The 23,717-nt window shown below is 43.3% G+C and overlaps 3 protein-coding genes across 4 annotated transcripts; 2 read left to right on the top strand and 1 right to left on the bottom strand.

The window, feature by feature from the left end:
• Positions 1–49: 49 nt before the first annotated feature.
• Positions 50–10,255, top strand: ubap1lb (ubiquitin associated protein 1-like b). Of its 2 annotated transcripts, none has more exons than XM_069190600.1 (6): positions 50–428; positions 2,345–2,484; positions 4,183–4,881; positions 6,428–6,637; positions 8,421–8,522; positions 9,685–10,255. In XM_069190600.1, exons 2-6 carry the CDS (start codon positions 2,353–2,355, stop codon positions 9,817–9,819), a joined length of 1,278 nt encoding a protein of 425 aa, XP_069046701.1. In that variant the 5' UTR covers positions 50–428; positions 2,345–2,352; the 3' UTR covers positions 9,820–10,255. The 2 variants fall into 2 exon arrangements, with proteins under 2 accessions (XP_069046701.1, XP_069046700.1); XM_069190599.1 differs by lacking the exon at positions 50–428 and adding an exon at positions 1,064–1,957.
• Positions 10,256–11,266: 1,011 nt separating this feature from the next.
• Positions 11,267–13,543, bottom strand: kbtbd13a (kelch repeat and BTB domain containing 13a). Its single transcript, XM_006628832.3, has one exon. The coding sequence runs from the start codon at positions 13,314–13,316 to the stop codon at positions 11,916–11,918; it is 1,401 nt and encodes a 466-aa protein (XP_006628895.2). The 5' UTR covers positions 13,317–13,543; the 3' UTR covers positions 11,267–11,915.
• Positions 13,544–15,231: 1,688 nt separating this feature from the next.
• On the top strand, positions 15,232–22,584 carry rasl12 (RAS-like, family 12). Its single transcript, XM_006628766.3, has 6 exons — positions 15,232–15,496; positions 15,971–16,098; positions 17,825–17,881; positions 19,228–19,301; positions 20,045–20,235; positions 22,099–22,584. Exons 2-6 carry the CDS (start codon positions 15,978–15,980, stop codon positions 22,436–22,438), a joined length of 783 nt encoding a protein of 260 aa, XP_006628829.1. The 5' UTR covers positions 15,232–15,496; positions 15,971–15,977; the 3' UTR covers positions 22,439–22,584.
• The last annotated feature ends 1,133 nt before the right edge of the window (positions 22,585–23,717 follow it).

The raw sequence follows: 23,717 nt of genomic DNA on the forward strand, positions 1-23,717 counted from the left end.
TGTTTTATAACACCACATACTATGATTGGGAGCTTTAGTTTGATTTTGACTGTCACACAATATTGTTTGGGTATTACAGTACAAGGAGGGTACAGTCTCACTGTACGATCATTCAGAATTTACAGTACATTTTTGCAAAACAAGTGACGTTTTCTGATCTGCTTGTTTAAGTTAACGTGTTAACTTTGGTTATTACCCAGCGTTATTTCCCAAGTGGAGTCCTTCCCCTCACCATGTGTTGTTGCTGGTAAACAGACGACGCTAGATATCCTGTTATGTCAGGGGATTAATGGGTTTTCAGAGAATTAGAAGGTGTCATCGCTGATTCCAGGCACATCATCCAGTCTGAATAACCGGCTGTGTAGCACTTTCAAGCTCAAATACCTCAGAAGATTTCAACAGCAAGGACTTCTCTTAGAAAAATACAGGTGAGTTCTTCTTAAGAGCCTCATGACCGCCAACTCCTGGAGAATCATGACTTGCCGGAGAATTGTATGTGTTATTTTTGGCATGTAGTATGGGCATGGATCATCATCTAATCTCCCGAGAACCTTGGAATTTTTTAATTAAGAATGGAAAGAGACTTAATTTTGGCATGCAAAACTGATCATTATTGTCTTGCCACATCTTGCCTCCAAGATGATATTAGCTGGTGAGCATAGCTGGCAAGAGATTTGAAAGAAAGAAGAAGAAACTTGTATTTCTGAGATTGTTGCGTTCTTATTTTTTTCTGGAAGGAGTCTATTGAAGATATTCTAATTCCCAAGTGTGGTTAGATACAATACTTTGTTTTTGTAAAAAGGTGAAGGTAGTAATTTTAATTAAACTTTTAATCTAGAGTAGAAACTGATGTGTATTATTTGTTTAGTATGTATCCATATGCTTCGGTACATTTCTCAGCATTCTTTCTGAGGAAGGAAACATTGAATTATATCTCCCCAGGTATGCTTTCTGGATAATGGCATAGTATTTTAAGCTATGTTACCGTAGTGGAGGTGATTTATTTTCTAGTAAGTGCACAAATTAAATTAAATATACCCATAATTATTTAATCATAGAACATTTGCTTCTCCTAACTTATTTTCAGATAGCCACAAATTACATCCTCAACCAGATAATTCCCAAAGCAAGGGTTTCTTTTATATTCATTAGGATTAATACAACAGTGTTCCAGCCCTACCCTTTCTGAGTACTTTCATTATTTTCTATTTTTAAGAATCTAGATGGTTCTAAAATACTCCAACATGCTACTAAACTGACTTTCAACTGTTCTGTCCAGATTCTGGACTTTAAAACACTTGTGGAAATAAGTGATATAAAATAATATCTAAGCTAAGCATTACACTAAAACAATTAAGGGTACAATCAACTGGTTTGTTTTTTTTTGTTTCTTCTTTTGGTTGGATTAATTCAAATGCCAAAAAAAGATTTAAACTGGACAGCAAATTATAAGGCAGTTGGTGCTTAAAGCACAATAGCCTAGGCTTCCAAAACGTGTATTTAAAATGCGTATCCCATGAGTGATTTAGCTGCTGGCATGTGGCCAGGGAACAGTGACAATGTGCATGAAGCCTCTTGTCCCACAGACCAGGTGCTGCAGAGATGGAAGGGTTTACTGGTGACATAAACACACAGCTGCCCAGGGCCTATCCTGTGGCTGTCAGACCATTGGAAACAGTGCTCACTGGCTGTTTTCCATATGCCTGAAGGACAGTGAGTGCCTTAGAGTGCTTTAGAGAAGTCTGGTAATCCCTAATCCATTTATTGTCTGGCTGTTCCCAGGTTGGGATTGTGTAACTAGTAAACAGAAGTAAAGAAACATGCCCAGAACCCTAGACTGGTTCGGCTTTGCTCCTTTAAGCAGCAGGGTCGAATGTCCTTCACATTCGGCACACTGACGTTTAGCACAATTCGGAGCTAGAAGGAATCTGACTGAAAAAAGAAATGAGGATTGCAGGTGTGTATTGGTTTTTCCTCAAAGACACCTGTGGTGGTCACATTGTATACCTTTCCTCCACTGCAGCTATTCTGTATTTTAATAATTAAAAAAACTAGTTAGAAAATATTGTTTAATGATGCAAAAAGAGAAAAGGGATCAGTAAATGCATAGAAGCTGTCCATATGATGCATTTGCAAAACATGCATGTTGCTTAACATATCAGTGAGAGGCCTATTTTAGCTATATTTGTCATAAAGTGTCATTTTTTGCTAAAATGTAGACACGTACTCTTAAAATACGAGTAAGTAGGGGATGTGTTATAAGATCCTAAGTCCATAGATGAGGAGTCATTTGGGATTTGTGACCTGTAGTTTTCTGTTATCGTTTAAAATCCATTTCATTCAGAAAGAAGAATGAACTGTCTGGAGGAAGTTCCTTTTAAGATCCCAGCTGGGTCTTTGGATGAGCCACTGGAAGAGGTGCAGTTAGTTTCTGCCCCTGAACTCAACATCCCAGATGACATTCAAATCCTGCAGCAAACCCAGGTGAGCACACAGCTCCCACCCTCCAGCCACAGTGGATTAACGGATCTCTTCGTTAACCCATCCAGCTTCAGTATGATTCAGTATGATTACTTGCTTTATACATGTTAAACTTCCACAAGTGTGCACATTATGTTTTGCTGTAGCTACTGCTTAATTGGGTCAGGCCTTGCCCTGCTGTGAAACTATCCATTTTCTAACCGCTTTACCCAATACAGGGTATCGGGGAATCAGAGCTTATCCCAGCAAACAAAAGGACACACCCCAGACAGGACGCCAATGTATCGTAGGGCACATACTGTACACGCACCAGGACCAATTTTCCCAGAAGCCAATTAACATCCCAGCATGCCTTTGGGCTGTGGGAGGAAACCCATGTGAACATTGAGAGAACATATAAACTCAATGCAGATAGCTGCCCAGTTATTGAACTCGGGGTCCCTGACCTGCAAGACAGCAATGCTAACTGCTGTGTCACCATGCTGCCTACCCACAGAATCAGAATTAGAGGGCATTAAAGTCTGTAAATGTCTTATACTTCTCCCATAACTAAAATAATGATCACTTCTGCTCCTGTTTCCCTTAGACCCTTGGCTCTGCAGAATTCACAAATCAGGCTTCCTATTGCAATAACACTGCCAAGTCATTTTCATTTCGAGTTACGATTTCACCACGCAACCTCATGTACCATAATAATGATATCATGTAACGACACTGACATAGTTATTTAAAAATGTAACTCCCCTGATCTTTCACAAGTGTCTCTTAAACTCCAGCTACTTCATGCTGTAGTTGTTCCTTGAGACCAATGGCAGTAGCACAACTGTTGCCATGGAGCTTATTATGCAATTTTTGTTTTTCAAATCAGGAGTAAATGCTGAGATCAGAATGCCGCTCTTGCTTTTCCTTAAATAGCGTGCAGCTGGACATTTGACATGTGGAGCACCAACATTAGATGGCATTGTAGATCTGTTTATCCAATACTCAGAATGACCTGGAACAACACACTTTATTTGATAAGGGTTAGGTTTATTGGGACAGGCCTAAAAAAACACCATTTATCTTTTCATCACATACTCCATTACACTGTTAAACCCAGGTTATGTTTCATAGTTTAATTATAACAAGGCCTAAAAACTCCTTTTTTAGGAATATGACTATTGAAGCTTAATTTTTGTTTAAATTATCCAGTCTCCTTCGTTGGACAGCAAAATGTTTCAAATACTATAATGCAGCTAACCTTTCCAAAAACAATAAACCCAGTTTGGCAAAAAAAAAACACAAAACCTTGGTACATATCTAAATAGAAAAGTGAGAAGCATGAAAATGTTTAAGCCATGAGAAAAAGCGCAGCGCAGTGTAGAGTTTCTGTCACTGGTGTCTCTGGGAAATTCTGAATCCATCTTCTAGACAAGGAAAACAACATTCATCTGGTTTTAGTTACCTCCAAGATGGTGATCACGATTTGGGCAGAGAGTAATGACTCGGTGTAATGTAAGGAAATGCAGTTTGTTGATTGCAATCTCAGCAGGGCGGCAATGGTTTTAAGAAACGTTTGCCAAACGTGATGCACGTGATGAGATAAGAGGGGAGCTGCTCTGGCGATCATCTTTCACGAGGCGGTGGTTTATGTGATCAGCAAGGTCATCGGATGGACCTCAAGAGACAGTTTTGTTCCATCTTCTCCCGTTTCTTCTGCAGTACGACTTCGGTTTGGAGCGCTGGGTCCTGCAGGGGCTGCAGAATGACCATCTGGGCGGCCCCTGCCCTCCCTGCGAGACTCAGCCCTCCTGCCCGCCGTACTGGCTGATGCTGAGCCGCCGGAGGAGCGAGCCGGGGTCCCCCGCCCCCCGCCAGCGGAGCCACAGCCTGAGCGCCGCCGACATCAGGTGCCTGCACCCCCGGGTGAAGTTCATCATCTCGGACTCCGAGGGCGACGACGGCTACTCGGAGGATGACGAGGACTCCTCCTCGGACGGGGACCGCCCCCTGAGGCCTGCGTGCGCGACGGAGCCCCGCCGCGGCTCCTCGCTCCTGCGGCTGCAGCTCCCGGGCCTGAGGGACTTCCGCCCCGGCTCGTCTCCGCACCTCCCTAACCTGCCCTCTCCCGGCCTCGCGGCCAGGCAGAGGAAGAGCTCCTTGACCTCCTGCTCCTCCTCGTCCTCCTGTCTCGACCCCAGGCAGTCCCCGGGCCTGGGCCTGGACCGGCGGAGGGTGGGCAGCCCTCAGTGCCAGGGCCAGAGACGGCCGAAGAGGAGGCTGCACCCGCTGGGCCAGGTCGGCCGAAACTACTCCCTCACTCCACAGCCGCCTTCCTCGCCCCCCTCCGCGCACCTCCAGCCCCGGCCGTCCACGGCGGGCCATGTGCCCACCATCAGGAGCCACAAGCCGACGCTGGCGGTAAGAGGCTGCTGCTTGCTCCTTTCCTGGCTGAGACGAATTTTCTGAATATAATTTATTCCTTTGGAGTTCTTTTTTTAAAAGCCCATTTACTAAACATGTGGAGACTCTCTGAAGAGTCTCTGTCTCTCAATGGCCAGACACTTGCCATTGAAGCAGTCCTGAACACTAGGTCTTCAATCGTGTAATTGAGGTGTTAGCAGCTCGTGGGGGAACATCGGGGAGGGTACTTCACTACTCTGTCTCCAGGGGTGCCCTGCCGTTTGGAGGACATGTAATATATATTTTCCAGGCTTGGCTTACAGGTCATCTGATAACAGACGCAAGTCGCCCTCTGAAGTCTTTTGGGAAACCATACTTAACATTAGGAAATGATCATTTGTTTTGGGGGATTTGGGGGTCGTGGAAGTGGCCCTGTGGAAAGCACCGTGCACTAGTGATGCGTGGGTCAGGCTGGCTCGGGTTAAAAAAAAAAAAGATTTTAGCTCGGGTCGGGTGGGTGCGGGTTCGTTTCTCACAGAACAAAACGCCGACCTGCATCACTACTGTGCCCTGAAGAAAAGCTACATTTCCCTCTGAATGGGAGGCAAAGGAAGACGTGGATGTAAAGAGTCTACAGTCCCGAGAAGGCGTTGGTTTAACCTGCTTTTCCACCAATCTGATAGTAAATTTATACTGAGAACTATAGAAGACTCATCGCCCTGTGAGTCTGTTTGTGGAGGAGAAACAATAGGAGGATAGGACAGAAACTGAGGAATGAAGCAGGAAATTTGTGCAGACCCGTTACAGAAAATAAGTGAAACTGATTTAATGAGTTATTTTTAAAAAACAGCTGGATCAAAATGGCAGAGCTTACTATTTATAGTGAGCTTGACCTCACTATAAATGGGAGAGATCTTTGCTGTCAGTGTATAATGTATTTGAAACATTCTCAAGTATGAGGAAATCTGTAACTCTGCTGTCCTCTAGAATGCTAAACTGTTCTGGCAGTGGAATGTTGTTGTTCCTTGGCTATATATCCACAAACCGAGGAAGAAAATTGCTCTAATTAAAGATTTCTGATACTTTGGAGTTCAGCCGCATTTCTCAAATGCTTTTCTCTTTTTTTATACTTAGGTCTTGGAATCATGTATGTACATACTAGCAACAAAGTTCTGTGCGATAAAGCAACCTGACTGGGGTTTTTTGTATTAAGAAACTGGGGAAGTTAAGGAAATAAATGCTTTCAGAGGTCTTTTTTTTAAATGAAGTGCTGGAATAACCTGATCCCTTCACAGCTCCTAAAAACGGTAATGCTATTCATCTTGGAATAATGTTCCCCTTTGCTAATCTCATTAACATAGACAAAGTCACAGTCTTTTAACCCTGAGTTTTGTAATATGGACGCTGGCACAGACAGCACCCTTAGCGAAACATCCTTGGAATGGCTTTCCCAGAAAGCTCTTGGACAAGCAGCGGTATCAAAGCCTGTCCATCTCACAGGCTCCCGGTCCAGCCTGCCCTGGCTGCCACGCCTCTGACGCTGTGTCCTCTGTTTGCTCCGCAGTCCCTGAGCCCCTACTCCTGCCTCCCGCCCCCTCCTTCGGTGGCTCGACCCCTGAGTTCCCACAGAGCCATCCCAGACTCCTCTGCAGAGCTGCTCTCAGCGCTCAGCCCCGAGGAGCAGGAGCTGCTGGAAGCCATCACTGACCAGGGCTACTCCCTGCGCCGAGCCATCTGGGCCCTGCAGAAGACAGGCCGGCAGAGCCTGGAACAGGTCGGTTCCTGCTTTTGCGGCAAACGTTAACTCTTCCACTGCCGAGGTGCCGAGAGCAGGCGAAATAGAATGCTAAACCGGCCTCCTTTGGAAAATAAACAGTTGTATATGAAGCAGGAGAGCCCCCTGCTCCCCAGGGGCCGGAGCAGCACGCTAACATCCTGTACTGTGGGAGTGCAGTTCAGTTATTCCCAACAGGAGCTACATCTGCCAAGTCCCTCTGCCCCCCTCGGGTTTTTTGTCACATTGAAGGAAAGTTCTATCATTCTTAATCCGTAGTTCCAGATGATTATTTACAGAGTTTATGTACCAGGACGTTACACTGAAATCACAGGCACAGTGTTACCAAGTTGCGTAGTTAGTATCTGCCAAGGAGCGAATGTGAAAACGTACTCATATAGGCATTCATGGAAAGTTTAACATGGATTTAATGTCCCTCGCTTCCCCTAACCTATCCAAAGAAAACCCCATTGATCTGATAGGTGGTTTTAGTTACTGCTGTATTATGTCAACACACCCCTACTAAGTGAAGGTGTTTGCTAGCTTAAAAAAAACAAACTCGGGTGCCGGTTGTATACATTTTTCTATAACATGACTCGCATTATGGCACTTTGAGAGAGTACTGAAATGTCCTGAAATGCCGCCTCATACCCAGTGTCTCTGATTGGACCACGGGGTTTATCCTCATTGGACTGAGGACAAAAGCCTTTTGGCCTAAACCCAGGGCTGGCCATCTGTGAAAAGAACATAGACACCAGACTCCTCAGCTTTCCACACTCTGGAATTTATTATCTTGTTCTCAGTGTTGCACATCCCTGCGTCCGTGAGAGTGAATGAGTCATGTGGCCGATTGCGAGGCTCTTGGGAAGGTTTTCTGGAAGCACACTGAAGGACTGCTCGGTGTCTTGCAGCAGAATCAGGGTGGCATCACAGAGACTAGCAGAGTTGCGCAGGAGGCAGCTGGCTCCTCTAGGCATTCCCAGTTTGCCAGAACAATATTGTGCATTTTTTCAAGCCCTTCAAAGTCGGTGTTTCACGAGACATTCTGGGGTTTTTTTGTACGAAGAAAAATGGTTACTTTTGATTAAGATCTTTTAAAACGTGTTTTTTTTTTTTCTCGAAGAGGCAACCAGCAGCCTAGAAAGCACTTCATCAAGAGCTTTGGAATGTTCAAAATGATAAAGTGCTTACAGGGGGGGAAAAATTGCATTACTTATCTTAGAACAAGATTAACAGGGGCCTGTTTTGAAATGTACTTCTTATTTATTGAGCGTAGATAATGACATGTTTTCAGCACCAGAGGGTTTGGGAAGGTACGCTGAACTTTAAAAACTCCTTCACTCAATCCCTTAAAAGTCAGTGATCCCACAGAGAGCTGGCAGATGGTACAGCAGGGATAATCAGAGGTCTTAACCTTTCAGCTTTTGATCTTGTAAATCAGGATAATGCTTTCTATCTTCTACAGAAATGTGATTGTGCACTGCTCTATTTTCTATACATGGTTTCAAATGACTTCTTTTTCTGATTAATTATTTTTGTTTATCCTCAACACTGTTTTATTTTAAGGCTATATTTTAAAGAATATTTTAAATACATCACAAAAAAATGGAAATCTTTTTTCTCTTATGGTCTTTTGTTTGGGGCCCTGCAACTCTTCTGAAACCTTTTATTAAATGTTGTATGTTCCATAGTTTTACAAAACCACTATTACTAAGGAAGGGACAAGCTGATGTTCCTTTCTCACTGGACTCCTTTGCACCTCCGTATCTTTCGATATCTGCAGGTCTTGAATTACCTGGTGGCCTGTGACCGGCTGTGCAAACATGGCTTTGAAGAAGCGCAGGTCGAGGAAGCCTTGGAGATGTTCCAGAACTGTGAGACAAAGGTGATTGTCCTCTGTGACATCATTATTTCTTTGGGCAACTGGTACTTGGTCTGGTGTCTGGGAAAAGTGGTATAGTTTATCCATCCATCCATTTTCCAGCCACATCTTCCACTTCAGGATCGTGGAGAAGCCAGAACCTATCCCAGAAAGCAGTGGGTGGAAAGCATGATACACTCTGGTTGGGGCACCAGTCCATCGAAGGGCAGACACAGACACAAACAGTACCAGGCTCGGTTTTCCCAGCTGCCTATTAACATACCAGTATGTCTTCTGGGGGACCACCCAGAGGAAACCCATGTGAACATGGGGAGAACATACAAATTCCACACAGACAGACCCCAAGGTCCGGAATTGGACCCAGGCCCAACTCTACAAGGCAGAAAGTGCTAACCATTGTGCTACTGTGCTACACTGGTTTGGCTTATTTCCAGTGGAATTCTGTGTGTATTTTTCAAACCAGCTCCAGGCAAGAAGATTGTTAAATCAATAGGAAATAAGCAGTAATAATAACAGCTTAATGATACCTATATCTTTCTTTGTCTTCTATGATTTAAAGAACAAGTACTGCTGTCCCAAAGTGCCTTAGCATATATTGTATGTCCTCTGTATGTCCTCACCTATTGAACCAGTGATTAGTTCATTTTTCTAACAGGGTAGTTCTCAGTGTCCCACCTAATATACCAGCACCTCTTTAATGCAAACATACATTTCGTTGTTGATTCTGTCCAAGTTACATAGTAACAAGAGAGCACCACTGGTTTAGATAATGAAAATGCACATTTTCAACAAAAAGGAGAACATTTTTGTTTTTGTCAGTGTTTAATTGTGAGCTGCATCAGTTATGATGTGAAAGTGTTTGCTGTGGCCTATTACTATCCCCTTTAGTCCTGATTTAGGGCTGAACTGGATTGATAGCAGCACGCAGGATTCTGGAAGAAGTAATAATTGTAAAAAATTCTGGCAAACAAATTGGTTGTCCTAAACTGAGGACCGTTTCTTTTTCTTGATGCAGTAGATTCCAAGCTGCTCTGTACCTACTTGGAGACAATGTTCAATACAATCACTGTACAAATGAAAAGCCTTTATCGAGCTTTTTATCATGATTCAAATAGCGCCTGAATAGTGAAGAGCGTTATTTTTTTTCTTTTTCTACCCCTGCCAGGCTGCGGAGTTCCTGCACTTATTGGCTCAGTTTAACGAGATGGGCTTCCAGCAAAACGCAATCAAGGAGGTTCTGCTAGTCCACGGGAACCATAGGGAGACGGCGCTGGAAGAGCTGATGACACGCGTGGAGTGAGGAGGGCACACCAGTCACCTGTACATGTCTTAAACACGCTGCGCACTTAGCGTCTTTATTCACCGACATTCTTCTACTCAGGCATTTTACCGACATCTTTGTCCTTGTTTACGAAGGTGGATTCAAGTACTCAAGTCTAACAATGTTGCTGAATTTTAACCTTTTTGTTTTGCCTTTTTGCAAAGACGTCCTACCTAGTTCGTTGGCTGTTATTTGAAAATCTTGCGACTTGTGTTTGTGGCTGATAACTCCATCTTTCTGGATGTGAACCTATCTTGGAATTACAATCCACACCACTATATATGCATCTGGTGTATTTCTGGTGAATTAGAAATCATTCTTTTCCAAGCAAGAAAATATGTGGTTTGAAGTTATTTTGTTTTAATGAACCTCAGAAAAATGTTTATTAAAACAATATTTTTGTTTTTCTTTGTGATGTTTGGCTACTGGGTTCTTTAACATTTCCCATGTGATGACACACAAGCTCCGGTTTTAGTGCGCTTGCAAAAATGTTGATCCTCTGGCACACTGTACCCTTCTGTGGTTCTTGCACTGGAGAATTGTGTGAGGATGGGCTGTATTCAAACGAGAGGTGAACTGGGAACCAAACCAAGTTTTATTTAATTGTCAGAGTGACAAGGGACATCAAAAGGAGGAATGAACTTGGCATCTATTAGAGATTCTTATCTTGCGATGATAGACTAGGTATGTATGAGGATGATAAAATTTGTGATGGCTTTTCTTTTATCAACCTTCAATTAATAAAACCCATATTAGTGTTGCAGGGGACGTCTCCAGCGTGGTTTATCCCGGAGAGAGGAATTTATTGGCAGCATTGCTACGATTGAATATCTGAGAAGTGAAGTGAAAAACCTGTACTTGATTAAAATCACATTCTTTTGCATTTTACCTGAAAGCAATTTACAGTATACAGTACAGTAACTCCTAATGGCTGAATGGAGGGGATTCTTATGGTTTCAGTAACTGCCAATTAAAATGCCTGGGCTTGGGATCAAGATGAAAACACGGCAGGACTTCATCGTGTTTTCTTCCCCTTCCAGATTACAGCGTGACCCTACACTTTAAACTTAAAGAACTACAACTACCTCCTTTGTCTTTCAAATGGTACGAACAGGAACACCAACTGCTCACTAGAACTGCGACCTGTGCAGCTCAAGACCACACATCTCCTGTTTGAAGTTTCTTTCTCATTTTAGATAATCTTGGAAGCAAAAAAGGAGTAACCTCAGCACTGACCTTTCTTTCTGTACTTTTTATCCTAATATAGTAAGGCAGATGTTTTGTACTTTTAACCCTGTGAAAAATGATCTGTGTCCAGGCCTGTGGAAATGTTTTTGGTGTTTATTTACCACGCTCCTGTATCCGACGCCCTGCCTACAGTATCAGATCTACATTTCTCTGGCATGCTGACCCTGGGGACTCTGAGGTTTAGAAGTGACCTGTTTTTATTCTCGGAACAGGAAAGACCTTTTAAAGACATATTTTTCCAAGTGTTTAGTACATTTGTTTCGGTGTCCATGGAAAACAAGCAGTGATGTTTATCAAATCACAGAAATGAGCAAGCACATAAAAAATACGTTCACAGCAGTTAGTGTGATCACAGATCTTGAGGTTTTCCAAGGAAAAAAAAGTGCTCTGAGTGTCTGAGCACTGCGAATGGAAGAACTTGTACAAACCATCAGAGTACATGGTGGACATATCCACCAGTCCAGGGGAATGGGGTCTGTTATCCTGATTTACTGTGTTTTTAAACATTAAGAAATAGTATGACAGTATTATTACTGTGGTCAGCAGGAAAGCCTAATGCCATTAAAGTGAATAGAGTTCATGAATCTTGTGATGCTTATTTTGAAAGTGCTCCAGTTTACTTTTCTGTTCTTGTGTATATAGTGAGAGGAGAAAGTATTTGCCCCCTTCCAGCATGAGCTATTTTAAATATGGAATACACAGAAAATGACTAACATACTAAGATCACATTATTTAAATTAATACTGCACCAGTGTTAAAACTGCTAAGAAATTCTATACATTTTAACTAACCTACATAACCATGCTTAAGGCAGCAGCATTGTGCAATTATGGTTCAGCACTGCTCTTGTTCAGATCCAAGTCTTGGTCGCTGTCTCCCAAGATACTGGTAAGCTTCTGGCTTGACCTTGGCAGCCTCAGTAGAAATGTCTGCATGGAGCCACTTCTTGGGAATCCTTGCATCTCTTTCTTTGGCTTCCACTTGGTCTGCTCTATCGAATAAACCAAGGTCAACATGCGGTTCACAGTGAACACGGAATCCCCCCTCACCGCCGCAGTGAAAAGGGCCCCTTTACTGTTGACATACTGCCCGGCCAGAGCCGTCCACTGTCCCGTTGTGATGTTGAAACGGTCTATCATGCATCTCAAGAAATCGTCCGAGGGTCCGTTCCGCATCACGTACAGGTTGTCCCGGTGGGCCACCATGCAGTGGCCGTAGCTCTGCTGCAAAATCAGTGTGGTGATGAGGATCCACTGCTCTGAGCTGGGATCGTACTCATAGATGTCCGTAGTGTCCATCGGCTTCCACAGGCACACGAATATCCTGCTCATGGCCTTGGCACAGGCCGCGCCAGCAGCTGGGCGCGGCAGCTGGGAGGTGAAGGACCAGGTGCCTGCTGACACCTGGTACTTCTCCACCGATGACATGATTGTTCTCTCGTGCTCCCCTCCAATGGCGTAGAGGTGATCCTCGTGACCTATCAGCGTCAGGCTGTAGCGTAGTTGCTGGGGGCTAGGAAGCCTGTTCCAGGAATCATTTTCTGCGTCGTAGCAGAAGCAAAGCTCCACCACCTCCTTATTGACACCGCGCACACCTCCGACGATGTACAGTTTGTTATCCAAGACAGCGACACCCGACATGGAGGTGCTCGCCTCCACCGGTAAATGGGTCAGCTTTTTCCATCTCCTCTCTTCTTCGTCCAGATAGCAGATTGTGCGAGACGGGTCTTGGAGAAGTTCGAGGCTGGGGGAGTGGCTGGCCACGCCGACGAACCTGCTGGGGATGAGGGACTTGATGTAGTCGACAAGCTCTTGGGGCAGACAGCCCAGGTCATCCTGGAATTCGGAATACATGTCTCTGATGAACAGAGCTGAGCTGTGGTACAGGCCCAGCAGGCCGTAAGTGGCTGCAGCATGGTACATGACAAGACAGTTGCTAGAATTTATTATATCAACAAGATGCTTGGCAAGCTTTTCCACTTGCAAGAAAGCAGCGCATTCTATAGCCTCCACTATCTCATCGCAGTCCAGTATGGGCCGGCCACCTGCCAGAACCTCAAGTGTGATTTTGAATCCTGTAGTGCTTAGTCCTCCTAAGTAAATTTCCTCCTGCTGGCATTCTCTCATCCCTGACTCGAAAAGCGCTCGGAAATACTCACAGTTTTGTGTAAGCAAGGCCTTGTCAACAGTAAACCGACTCTGTTCCACTCTCACATGCACGCTGGCCATCAGTGCTCTTCTGCGCCTAGACTCGACGTCTCAGTTTCCCTTTCGGACAAGCCAGCAGCCGCCTGAGAGCTTCATTATACTTAACAGAGATTTAGTTTTCTTTTCCCTGCCAAGAATGGATAAATAACCCCTTTAAAAATGTACCTGTGCAGGATTAGAAAAATGAAAACCTTAATTTTCGCTCCCAGACATTTCCCAGGGAATCAAATCTGTCCAGTCCCAAGTGTGTTCGCTTACTGTGTTTTTTGTTAACAAATATAAAAATAGCCCTGGCTATAGATAGCAGTAGAGCTTGTGACAGCCGCCTAACACATGGGACCAAACAGCTTTCAGAACTAAATTGGCCAGCTGGGCCTCTGAAAGTACAGTGCTCCACTATAACACAGTGCAGATCGGCATTGTGTCAGTGTGTCTCAGTTTGTCACAGAGTTTAGTGCACATTAAGCAGCCATGAGTTCAGAATTCCCTGTTGTTTCACATCGTATGTTAGGGGAATGACCCTTTTCAGCAGCAACTTTGAAATACTCTTCCTGACCTTATTAAAAATGCTGACTCATTTGATGTTTTCAAATCAAGCCTCAGAACATGATGCCATCAGTTCAATTCTTTCTTTGCATTTTACATTTGTACATGGTCTTATTGTATTTTTTGTTCACTGTACTTTTTTATACGTCATTTATGTAGAGTGTCTTGAGAATGATCTGGAAAAAAATGGTTGACTGGTTGATATCAGCAAATCCCTGAAGATAACCTTTCAGCCAGTCTATTTTTTCACACCCATATATATATATTATAACTAAAATTGTGATAATATGACAAATAATTAATTATTGTAGCCCCCTATATTATAAACATTCCAATAAAATTGAATGATTGTGCTGTTCTTTTAAAATAATTTTATTAAGTCCTTGTTTTCCAAGGGGTTGGGCCCCTGTTATCTAGATTTTGACTGACCTTCTCTTGCGATTAATCTGCTCTTTGATTCAAGCAAACTGTTCTTTAAACTGCTGGCATCCATTCTCTGAGCATTCCGTATTTATCCGCCTTGCACCATTCTGTTTCTCCTAAACTCTGACATTCTGATGTCCTGAAATAATACATCTTTGTTGGTACGGTACTTGTACAGTTTCAAAATACACTTCAAAGCATACCACATTGAATTCACTACTCTCATCTCTGTTTATCTCACAATATCCACACAGCTAAGCATGTAACTAAATAAGATCTGCTTAATTGTGTATTAAATCCAGATTGGTGAGGTCTTTGATTAGAGTATGGCAATTATTAATCACTGGCATATAAAAGATGTGCTTTACTTAGCTGTAGTCAGTGCACAAATGTTCTCAGACAAAAAGGTACCATTCAGTCACACCCCTAAATTCCCATTCCGGGCATTTCTTACAGTATGAGTTGTACAGAAGGCAAAATCTACAGTGCATACACTGAATAGTGGACATTGTTCTCCTGGGCTCCACTACAGTTCCCTGCAAGGTGAGGTCATGTATTCAGATTAAGCTGCTTAATGAAACTCTAACAGTGACATCTCTAACTTCTTCTACCAGGGCTAGGTTTAAACCCGTGGAACAAGTCTCTTCAAGACACAGGGCATTCTTGGTTTAGCAGAGCAAAGTCTTAACCCCTGCATGTTTTGGTCAGAATAAAAACAATTTTTTAAGTGTAATGATGGCTATTTTCTACTCCTTATCTTTTCAGCACACTTTGTGCGATCGGTATCTGCATGGTTAGCGGTTTTCAGCCACGGCGTGTTTCCCGATTAAAGGCCGTGTCACATACTTGCGCACAGTTAATTGAGAATGAACTGAGCGGTTTCCTTACAAGGAATTTGGCAGTCAATCAAGTACGTAAGCAGTAACATTCTTCTCCAATTCTTCACTTTTTCATTTCTTCATTCAAAGCCAACATTTTTCATTCATCCTTGAGGAATACGGATCTGACTTCGTTGTGTTGGGAGTTGTTTGCGAATTGTTTGCGAAACAACGGGATTAACGTTATTTTTGTCTTTATTTCCAGTTTCCCAATGAATCTAAAAATAGGTCGGTTAATATGGATATTCTACAAGGAACACACGAAAATAATTCCACTCCAAAGAAAAGTGTAATCCGAGAACCAATTTAGAACATACAGTGCCCAGCTGTTTCGTGAGCAACATAACTACACACGTGAGTGTTTTCAAAACATTTTTATTGTGCCGTGCTATTACTTGAAATACATTTCCAACTTTAGATGTTGTAAAATACTACTTATTTTCTTTCAAGGTAAATGGTGGGTAGTCAAAGACGATGCCCTTGACTAAAGACCGCCACAAGTGGTGTGACCGAAAATGCTGGTACTGTAGCAAAGGGTTTAATTACATGAACCTACCTTCCTGTTTTTTTAAGACAAATGTCTTTCAAGATTAAGTGTCTTCAAGGATCGTTTTAACCATTTGACATGATGACAAAAAAAGTTACGCTAAACAACTGCGCGTCAGGAATCTGGAATCAGGAATCGATGGAAATATTTTGTCAGCTGTCCAGACGGGCCGGAGCCGGATATTTTTGCTGCTGTAACTTAGTTTGAAGAGTCAGATCTCGAGTGCTGTATCTTGTAGTGTTTCTAATCTGTTTCTCTAGCAGCGTTTTTTTTATTTCTAGATTGAGGATGTCCTCAATGTTTGGAAAAGCGAGGACCTGCAATGTAGTTAATGTATGTGCTGTTCCAGACCGTGGGCTACAGGAGTGCAATATCGCTATTCTAGGAATAACAGGATCAGGAAAATCAGGCAAGTTATTATTACTACTATTGTTGTTGATATTTTACTTTTACAACCACGATAAGATTATATTATATAATAAATTAATAATATATTATATTGTGTAATGCTTCATTACAAAGAATCGCAGAACACTTCACACTTCGTTCACAGCTGAAGTACAGCTCCCACAGGGCGTGACGCGCGGCAGTTGTGCCACTAGCCCCACTACACATCAGCTGAAGAGAACACCGTGAAATCCAGTACACTGGAAGGTGAAATTTAGGGAGACCAGATTAAACCAAGTTCAATGTGGAATTTAGCCATGACAAAACCGCTTCTTTTTATAGCATTTTCATAGAGTATTTAATGGCCAAGTAATGAGAACTTTGGTTTGACATCCCATCCACAGCACCGCGCCTCCTGCAGCAGGGAGATTCGATTCTGTTTCCTGGGGGAAACTATCAAACTCTCCGTATGCAGGTTTTGTCGTTTGTTTTAAGCAGCAGCACCTAAAGAGCTGGGAGAAGTTGTTAAGGTGCTCCAGTTAAACCAGTGACGAGCTGGTTTAGCCAGTTCCTTTGGAGTTGGAATTTAAAATCCTCAGAGGCACCCTGCACTCCAGGGTAAGGATTAGACACCCGTGTCCACCTCCAGGGGGAGGAGTGATGGTCTGCCAATATACTTCTTACAGAAACAACCCCACTTTCATGAGTGGTCTACCATCCCAGTACCAACCAGAACCAGTCTTGTCGAGGCTGAAGAAATCAGGCTTCAAGGTGGATGAATGGATTATTATCAAGTACACCCTGTTTACAAATGCATTGCATTGACATTAGATGGAAGATTATGGGTTTTCGGACATATTGTCTTGTGATTTTTTAATTATGTCTTCTACCATTTTGTAGACCTCGCAGTTTGCAAAAAAAAAAAAAGCCATTAACGAACACGTGTAATAAAATTCTAAAGTAAGCAGTGTCACTAAGATAATTCATAGCAGGCTGTTGTTGTTTTAAAATATAGCGCGCACATTAAATGATCAAAGGCAGAGAAAGTAGTTATCTAGTGAGAATGCAAGGGTTAATTTAATGTATTTTAATAAACTTTACGCTCAGCACACGTTCTTACAGGGCTGGTGCTATATTTGGAATCTGCTCTTGAGCCAACTGCTTAAAGATACAAATCATACAAACGCTGCCTTTGAAATTTACTGAGCTGTAAGATTGTTTCTTGGATGGTTATCCACGAAAACCGGGATGGGCATGAGGCGGTGCTTGGTCAGGCAACTCGCTAGATATGCTGATAGCGAACAGGTGACTGTGAGTGAAGCTGATTTGATACACGTGTATCTCTTGGCTACTTCAAAAAAACTGGCTCAGTTATCCTTTTCATTTCTAAACTAAATCATCCGAAAATGCCGAGCTCATCCGCGCTAAAACTAAGGCGCAGATGCGCTCATGCCAAATAATAAAAATGCGAACATTTCATAGAACAGCATTAAAAGACGCCGGGTTCTCCGAAATAACGATTTATTTTTACGATCTTTATTTTATTCCAAGAATAAATAACAAGTGCAAGGGCCCCGTAATATGCTTTTAAACGTTTTGTTTAAATACCACCCACCCCAGTTTAGTAATAGACCAGGACGGTGTTTATGGAAAGAACTCATTTCTCATGACCTTTCAGAAAGTCTACACTTTCATGTGACCTTTGTCCAGAGATGTCTAAACAGGAAGCACCTCTCTCTCCCCTGCAGCTCTGACAGTGAAGTTCCTCACTAAGCGCTTCATCAGTGAATACGACCCAAATCTGGGTAAGTTTTAAAGGCTCTTGAGCGTGTATAGGATGCATGTTCTCTGTACAGACCTTTTCTGCTCATTCTCCCCTTCAGCGTTTTTGTTTGTTGAGAGAGATTTTGATCTTACGTATTTAGGCTCCAGAGTTCAATGTTTTTTATTATTTCACCCTCCAAATTTGAAAGGCTAGAGAGACTAGACGTGATTTTTTTATGTAGTATATAACATACATAATTCAGGTGCGTAGCTGCATCATCATGCTTAGGCAGCAAAGGAACAAGTAACAGGTTTATTCCATGCTGAGAAGAGAGGAAAGGAAACGACGTTTCGGCTGTGGAGCCTTCTTCAGGTGAACCACAGCTGAAACGTTGTGTTTCCTTTCTTCTCTTTTCAGCAGGGAATAAAGCTTTGCTTGTTGCTATAACACACATCGCTTTTTTGTCACTATGTTTCGGTCTCTAGTCTGACCTGTTACCTGTCTGGGGTTTGGCTGCAGTGAGAGAAGACAGGTTGGGTTATGGTGCCAAATGCCTCAACGTACTTTTAATTCCTGATCGCGTGCAGCAATGCACAAGCTTGCAATTTGGGGAATGTGTCAGGCTTGGCGTGGTTAGCAGTTAAATGCATAACAGATGCTTAAACATAGTGTACATGCTGAAAATGATAAAAAATAAATAAAAATAGACAAGCACCACCACCCCTTCAAAAAAGCCCAAGCCTTGCATTTTGAATAATTGCTGTCATTTATATGTGACGACGCTTTACCAAGGCAAGTAGGACTGGTTCTTTATTATGAAGACAGGGGTTTTGAAGATTAGCCTGCAAGGGATTGCATCCAAGGAGTGAGTAAATACCTAATCAGTCTACAATAACAGTTGTGAGTCATTATTCAGGGGGAAAGCTGGCCAAAAAGATACCATCTTAATTTTGCTGCTGAAAATGACCATAGAAGACATTATTGTTATTCTCGTTTGTAAGAAAAGGATCATGCATTTTAAATAAGAAAAAATCTCATCTACTGTATAACTGCAGGATTGAGGAGCAGTGTGCATAAGTTAATGTAGGCTCCCCTCCATTGTGCTTACTAGGCTGTATACAGGCAATGTGCCCCCTAGGAAACTCTTGATTATTGCCAGTCATTCTCTCAATTTCTGTTTAGTCTCCCCAGTTTAGAGTTTTTCAGTTTCCACTATTCTGCAGTGCTGTAGTCGCACATTGTTGATCTTACTTGTGAGTGAGGAAGACTGCAGATCAGCCACAGCCATTTCGTTAGTCTCTGTGAGATGAAGCATGCTGTATTGGTGTAACACAGTGTGCACTGCCCGGAGGGCATTAACACTGGAATGCTGTGTTTCTATGATAGAGGATACCTACACTTCTGAAGAAATCGTGGATCAGCAATCTGTTGTTGTGAAAGTCATGGATACAGCGGATCAGGTAATCTCAGAAGAGAAGAGATGAGGGGAATGCTTCATTTCACCCTGCTCTTAGAGTTATTGTTTATTAGAGAATTCTTTTCACAAGATTTTGTTTGAATACTTGAACTCTCGGGGAAACCGATCTGTAATATAGCTCCAATGAACGAATGAAAAAAGACAACAGGAAAAACAGACATAACTGCTCAAGACATTACGTCTTCAGTGGCCTGCTGTGGATACGTGTTAACTTCTGTGTTCTTTTCTTTGGAGACTGCCTTCACTACAGCTATTGAACCATTGAGTGGCACCCATTCACATTCATGGGGGGAGTGGGCAATTCATACAGTGATGGAGAAAAAATGACAGTTTCATGATCCTTATATTTAGAAGAATCGGTTGCTCAGGATTCATCACCCTGAGGACCTGACAAAGGCAGCTGTAGTGACACAGCAGTGCGGAGCTGTTCGAGCTCCAGACTCGGTGGGATGGCTAATGCTGTCCCAGATTGCTCCATTATAATACCCAACTCTGTAACTGGGCACAGTATGTCAGTTGCTTTGGGGAAAGGTGTCAATCAAACTAATTCATACATTAAAACAAAATCTCTCAAATCATTATTTTATTATGCAGTCATCCAGTGACACATGGGAAACACTGAAGAGTGTGCTGTTGACTTTTTATCGGAACTGTTGGGACGGTCATAAAAAAACCCGAGTCTCATTTTCCTGCTCTCAGCACTGCCCCCTGTGCTCTGTCTTCCAGGATGGGCCAGTGAACTGTGAGCGCTATCTGACCTGGGCTCATGTCTTCATGGTGGTGTACAGCATCGACAACCGCAGCAGCTTCGAGGGCTGCCAGCAGTACCTGGATGTGGTGACGCTGCACACCAAGGGGCTGCAGCTGGAGGTGCCCATCATTCTGCTGGGCAACAAACTGGACATGGAGAGATACAGGTGAAGGTCTGGGGCAGGTGGCAGGCTGGGCGGCTTTTTCACTGGAGTATTTCAAGCGCTGTGGATCTATGCATTGTGATATTAATATTGGTGCTGCTTAGTTTTCAGATTAGAACCAAGTGCTTGTAGTAAAAGTATGAAAGTAGTATTATACTGCCAGATGTGTATATATATATTCATTACCCATTGTACCGATATCACTATTACCAATTGTTTTTACCATCACTGGAAAGAAAGTGCTTTGAAATACAGACATGATGCTGAGACATGTCTTGCTTTTCTTGTGTCCAGGGAGAGTGGATTGCGCACATTTGGTGAATTCCACTGCAGTATTTAAAACAGTGAAACCCTTTAAAATCTCCAATTTGGTGCTGTCTAAAGTAGAGGTCACAGACTTTAGAGCTCGACTATCTTTTGTTTCAGAAGTTGTGGAGGACTGAAGTGTTTATTTATAGTGACTCAGGCCTGCGTGTTCAGAAGAACACTGAAGAGCCTGTTGTAATTAATAACTTGAAAGGAGTGAGTTTTCATTATATGATTGTATACAATTATAAGATGTAGTATTCTGAAGCAACACTAGTCAAGTGGCTTTATTTATATAGGTTTATCACAGGAGAAAAACATGAAAACTAGTGATGCTTATGAATCCACACTGCTGATCAAAGAGCAATGATCCCAGAAAAGTGTCTTATTTATAAAAGGGCTTTCAAAAAAAGTCTTGAATTGTTGGCTAGTACAGAGGCCCCATATCAGTTAAACCTCATATAAAGTATCAGCTAATAGGAGCAAATACCTTACATAAAACAAGGAGGCAGTAACACTGAACAGCTGGGGAGGCTTGAAGAAATTACTATTTAAAGGTATACGTTTTAAACAAAGAGAGTGTTTGCCATTTAATTATCTGTTTGAGATGTATTTTGGACGTCTGGTATTTATAAGAAGGAAAAGATTATCTTCTATGTAAAGAACTAACAGACTCTTTACCCCAAATGTACCTGCTTTATCTTGGCTGATGCTGGCCTCAGCAGAGTGCTTTTTTGTGAGCAGTGGCAGCAAATACTTCAATGGTGTCTGAATTTGCAAAGAGAAAAGTTCCAAGTTTGTACAGTAAACCCTTAGTCTAAAGGACTAATGGGTGGGAGGGAGTGTCCTTCCATGTATTGCCAAATGTCCATTAAACAGCAAATGACCTTTTTTAGCCCCAAAACCCATTGTTATATGAAATATAATATATATTTCATAATATATACATATAAGGCAGTATGGTGTTGCAGTGGTTAGCATTGCTAACAGATCCGGTATGTTCTCTATGTGTTTGCATGGGCTTCCTCCCACATTCCGAAAACATACTGGCAGGTCAATATGCTTCTGGGAAAATTGGCCCTGGTGTGAGTGTGTCTGTGTCTGTGCGTCCCATCCAGGGTGTACCCTGCCTTGTGCCCTTTGCTTGCCGGGATAAACTCCACGACCCCCGAATTGGAAGAAGTGGTTAGAATATGGTTGGATATAAAATGGTATATATAGTTCAAGTAGGGAGGTGCGTCAGCATGCATAGGCTGCAATAGAACAAGTAAAGGTTTATTCCACGCTGAGAAGAGAGGAAAGGAAACGACGTTTCGGCTGTGGAGCCTTCCGTATTTCCTTTTTTTCTGTTTTCAGCATGGAATAAACCTTTTACTTGTTCCTTTGTTTATATATATCCTTTCTGAATCTTGTGACGTATTTTTCTAATAACAGCAATCATCTGTAAACAATCAGAGTGCCGTGAAGGCGAGGGTTTACTGCAGCAGTGAAGTGCTAGGTACAGTAGGTGTCCTGATCTCCAGGCGGCGCCGAGCCCTCACAGAATACTCCTTCGCTCAGGCAGGTGAGCAAGGCGGACGGCGCGTCCCTGGCCTCCAGGCACGGCGCCGTGTTTCACGAGGTGTCGGCCTGCCAGGACTTTGACGCGGTGCAGCGGGTGTTCCACGAGGCGGTGCGCGCAGCACGCCGGGAGGCGGAGAGGAGCCCACCGGTCCGCCCGCTCTACATCAGTGAGGAGCGGCCCGTGGTCAGCCTGGCCTCGGCCCCCGCCCTCGCCTCCGGCTGCAAGGAGCTGCCCTCGGTCGCCACGGCCAAGCTGGTCACCGTCAAGTCCTCGCGGGCCCAGAGCAAGCGCCGCGCGCCCACGCTCACCCTGCTCAAGGGCTTCAAGATCTTCTGACAGCAGCAGGGCCTCCGCAAGCCGGCTGGAGACCCCGGAGCCCCTTCTCTCGGAGCACCGCGCTTCTTTCGAAATGATTACAAGCAGCGCTGGGACAAACTGTCAGATCTGGGCAAGAGGGGGATAAAATGACGATCCAGGATTCAGTCAACATCCATTTCTTCGGCCACAGGTCGGCGCCCTGTCCTGTCCCGTCCCTCAGTCTTTATTCATTTATCCTTGAGGGCTTCATAACAACACATTGATCACTGGGCATCTGTGCGGACACAGGGCACGTGCCCAGGACGGGTACAATGCTGGCAGCGACCCCTTGACAGAGCGGTAATGATCAGGATGATAAGTCGGTGTTGTCTGATGGGTGAGTTTCGGGATGAGTTGCCAGCCTCATCATGCATGATTGAATGGTATGTGAGCTAAGGCGAATGGTCAGGCACACTGTCAGGAGAAGCTTAATAACAAGGACCATTTCATTAAAGGTTACATGGGTAGTACTTGTGAGCATAGGTAAGTCCTGCCATACACATGGGTAATTGGCACCCTTTTATTGTTTCTGACAGTAGAAGGCATATCATTGGAAGAGCATTGTTTTTTCCAGTGGAACCTATTCAGAGATAGTTTGCCTAAGAAATTGCTATAAAACCAGCTTTAGTCTCCACATGGTTGACAAGTTGGACGTCTCAAGGCTCCCTCTTGTGTCTGATTATGGTAAGTGCAGGTAAAATGAGCTGTGATGGTATTGGCTAGGTTGACACCGCCTGTTCTTTTTTGGACCCACAACTGATAGATACACGGAACAGTTCTGGTGCGCAATATGAATATAAAAAGAACAGGTGTTCTAGGCTTACAGTGAACATTGGGTAAAGGTAATGGGCGAAGGATTAGGTTACATTTGCCTTTGCTTTGGTTTAAGATTCAGATTATCATGCTACTATCAAAGTAGATGTTTGGGTTAGGATTATAGATAGTGGTTAGGTGTTGGAGGATAAGGTATGGATGTGTGAGTGTACTGTAGTTTATGAAAGTCAGATATAATTTGAGGCACTCATCCGCAGCTTTTCATCGTTGTGGTCTCTCCATCTTTAGACAGAACAATCAGAAGGGTCAGTTACCTTTCCTCTGGGAGAGCAAGAAAGCTACAGAGTGCGATTGAGTTGTACTGTACCTATCCACTGCTCCCCAGGCCCAGAAGTGTCTCTCTCTGTGCCTTGACAGATAATTCATGTCATCCTTTCTCAATTCTAGCTTGTGCTGCCTCAGCTCCTGCTCATGGGTTTCGTGG

This window comes from Lepisosteus oculatus, chromosome 5, assembly GCF_040954835.1.
Source record: "Lepisosteus oculatus isolate fLepOcu1 chromosome 5, fLepOcu1.hap2, whole genome shotgun sequence".
Lineage (NCBI taxonomy): Eukaryota > Metazoa > Chordata > Actinopteri > Semionotiformes > Lepisosteidae > Lepisosteus > Lepisosteus oculatus.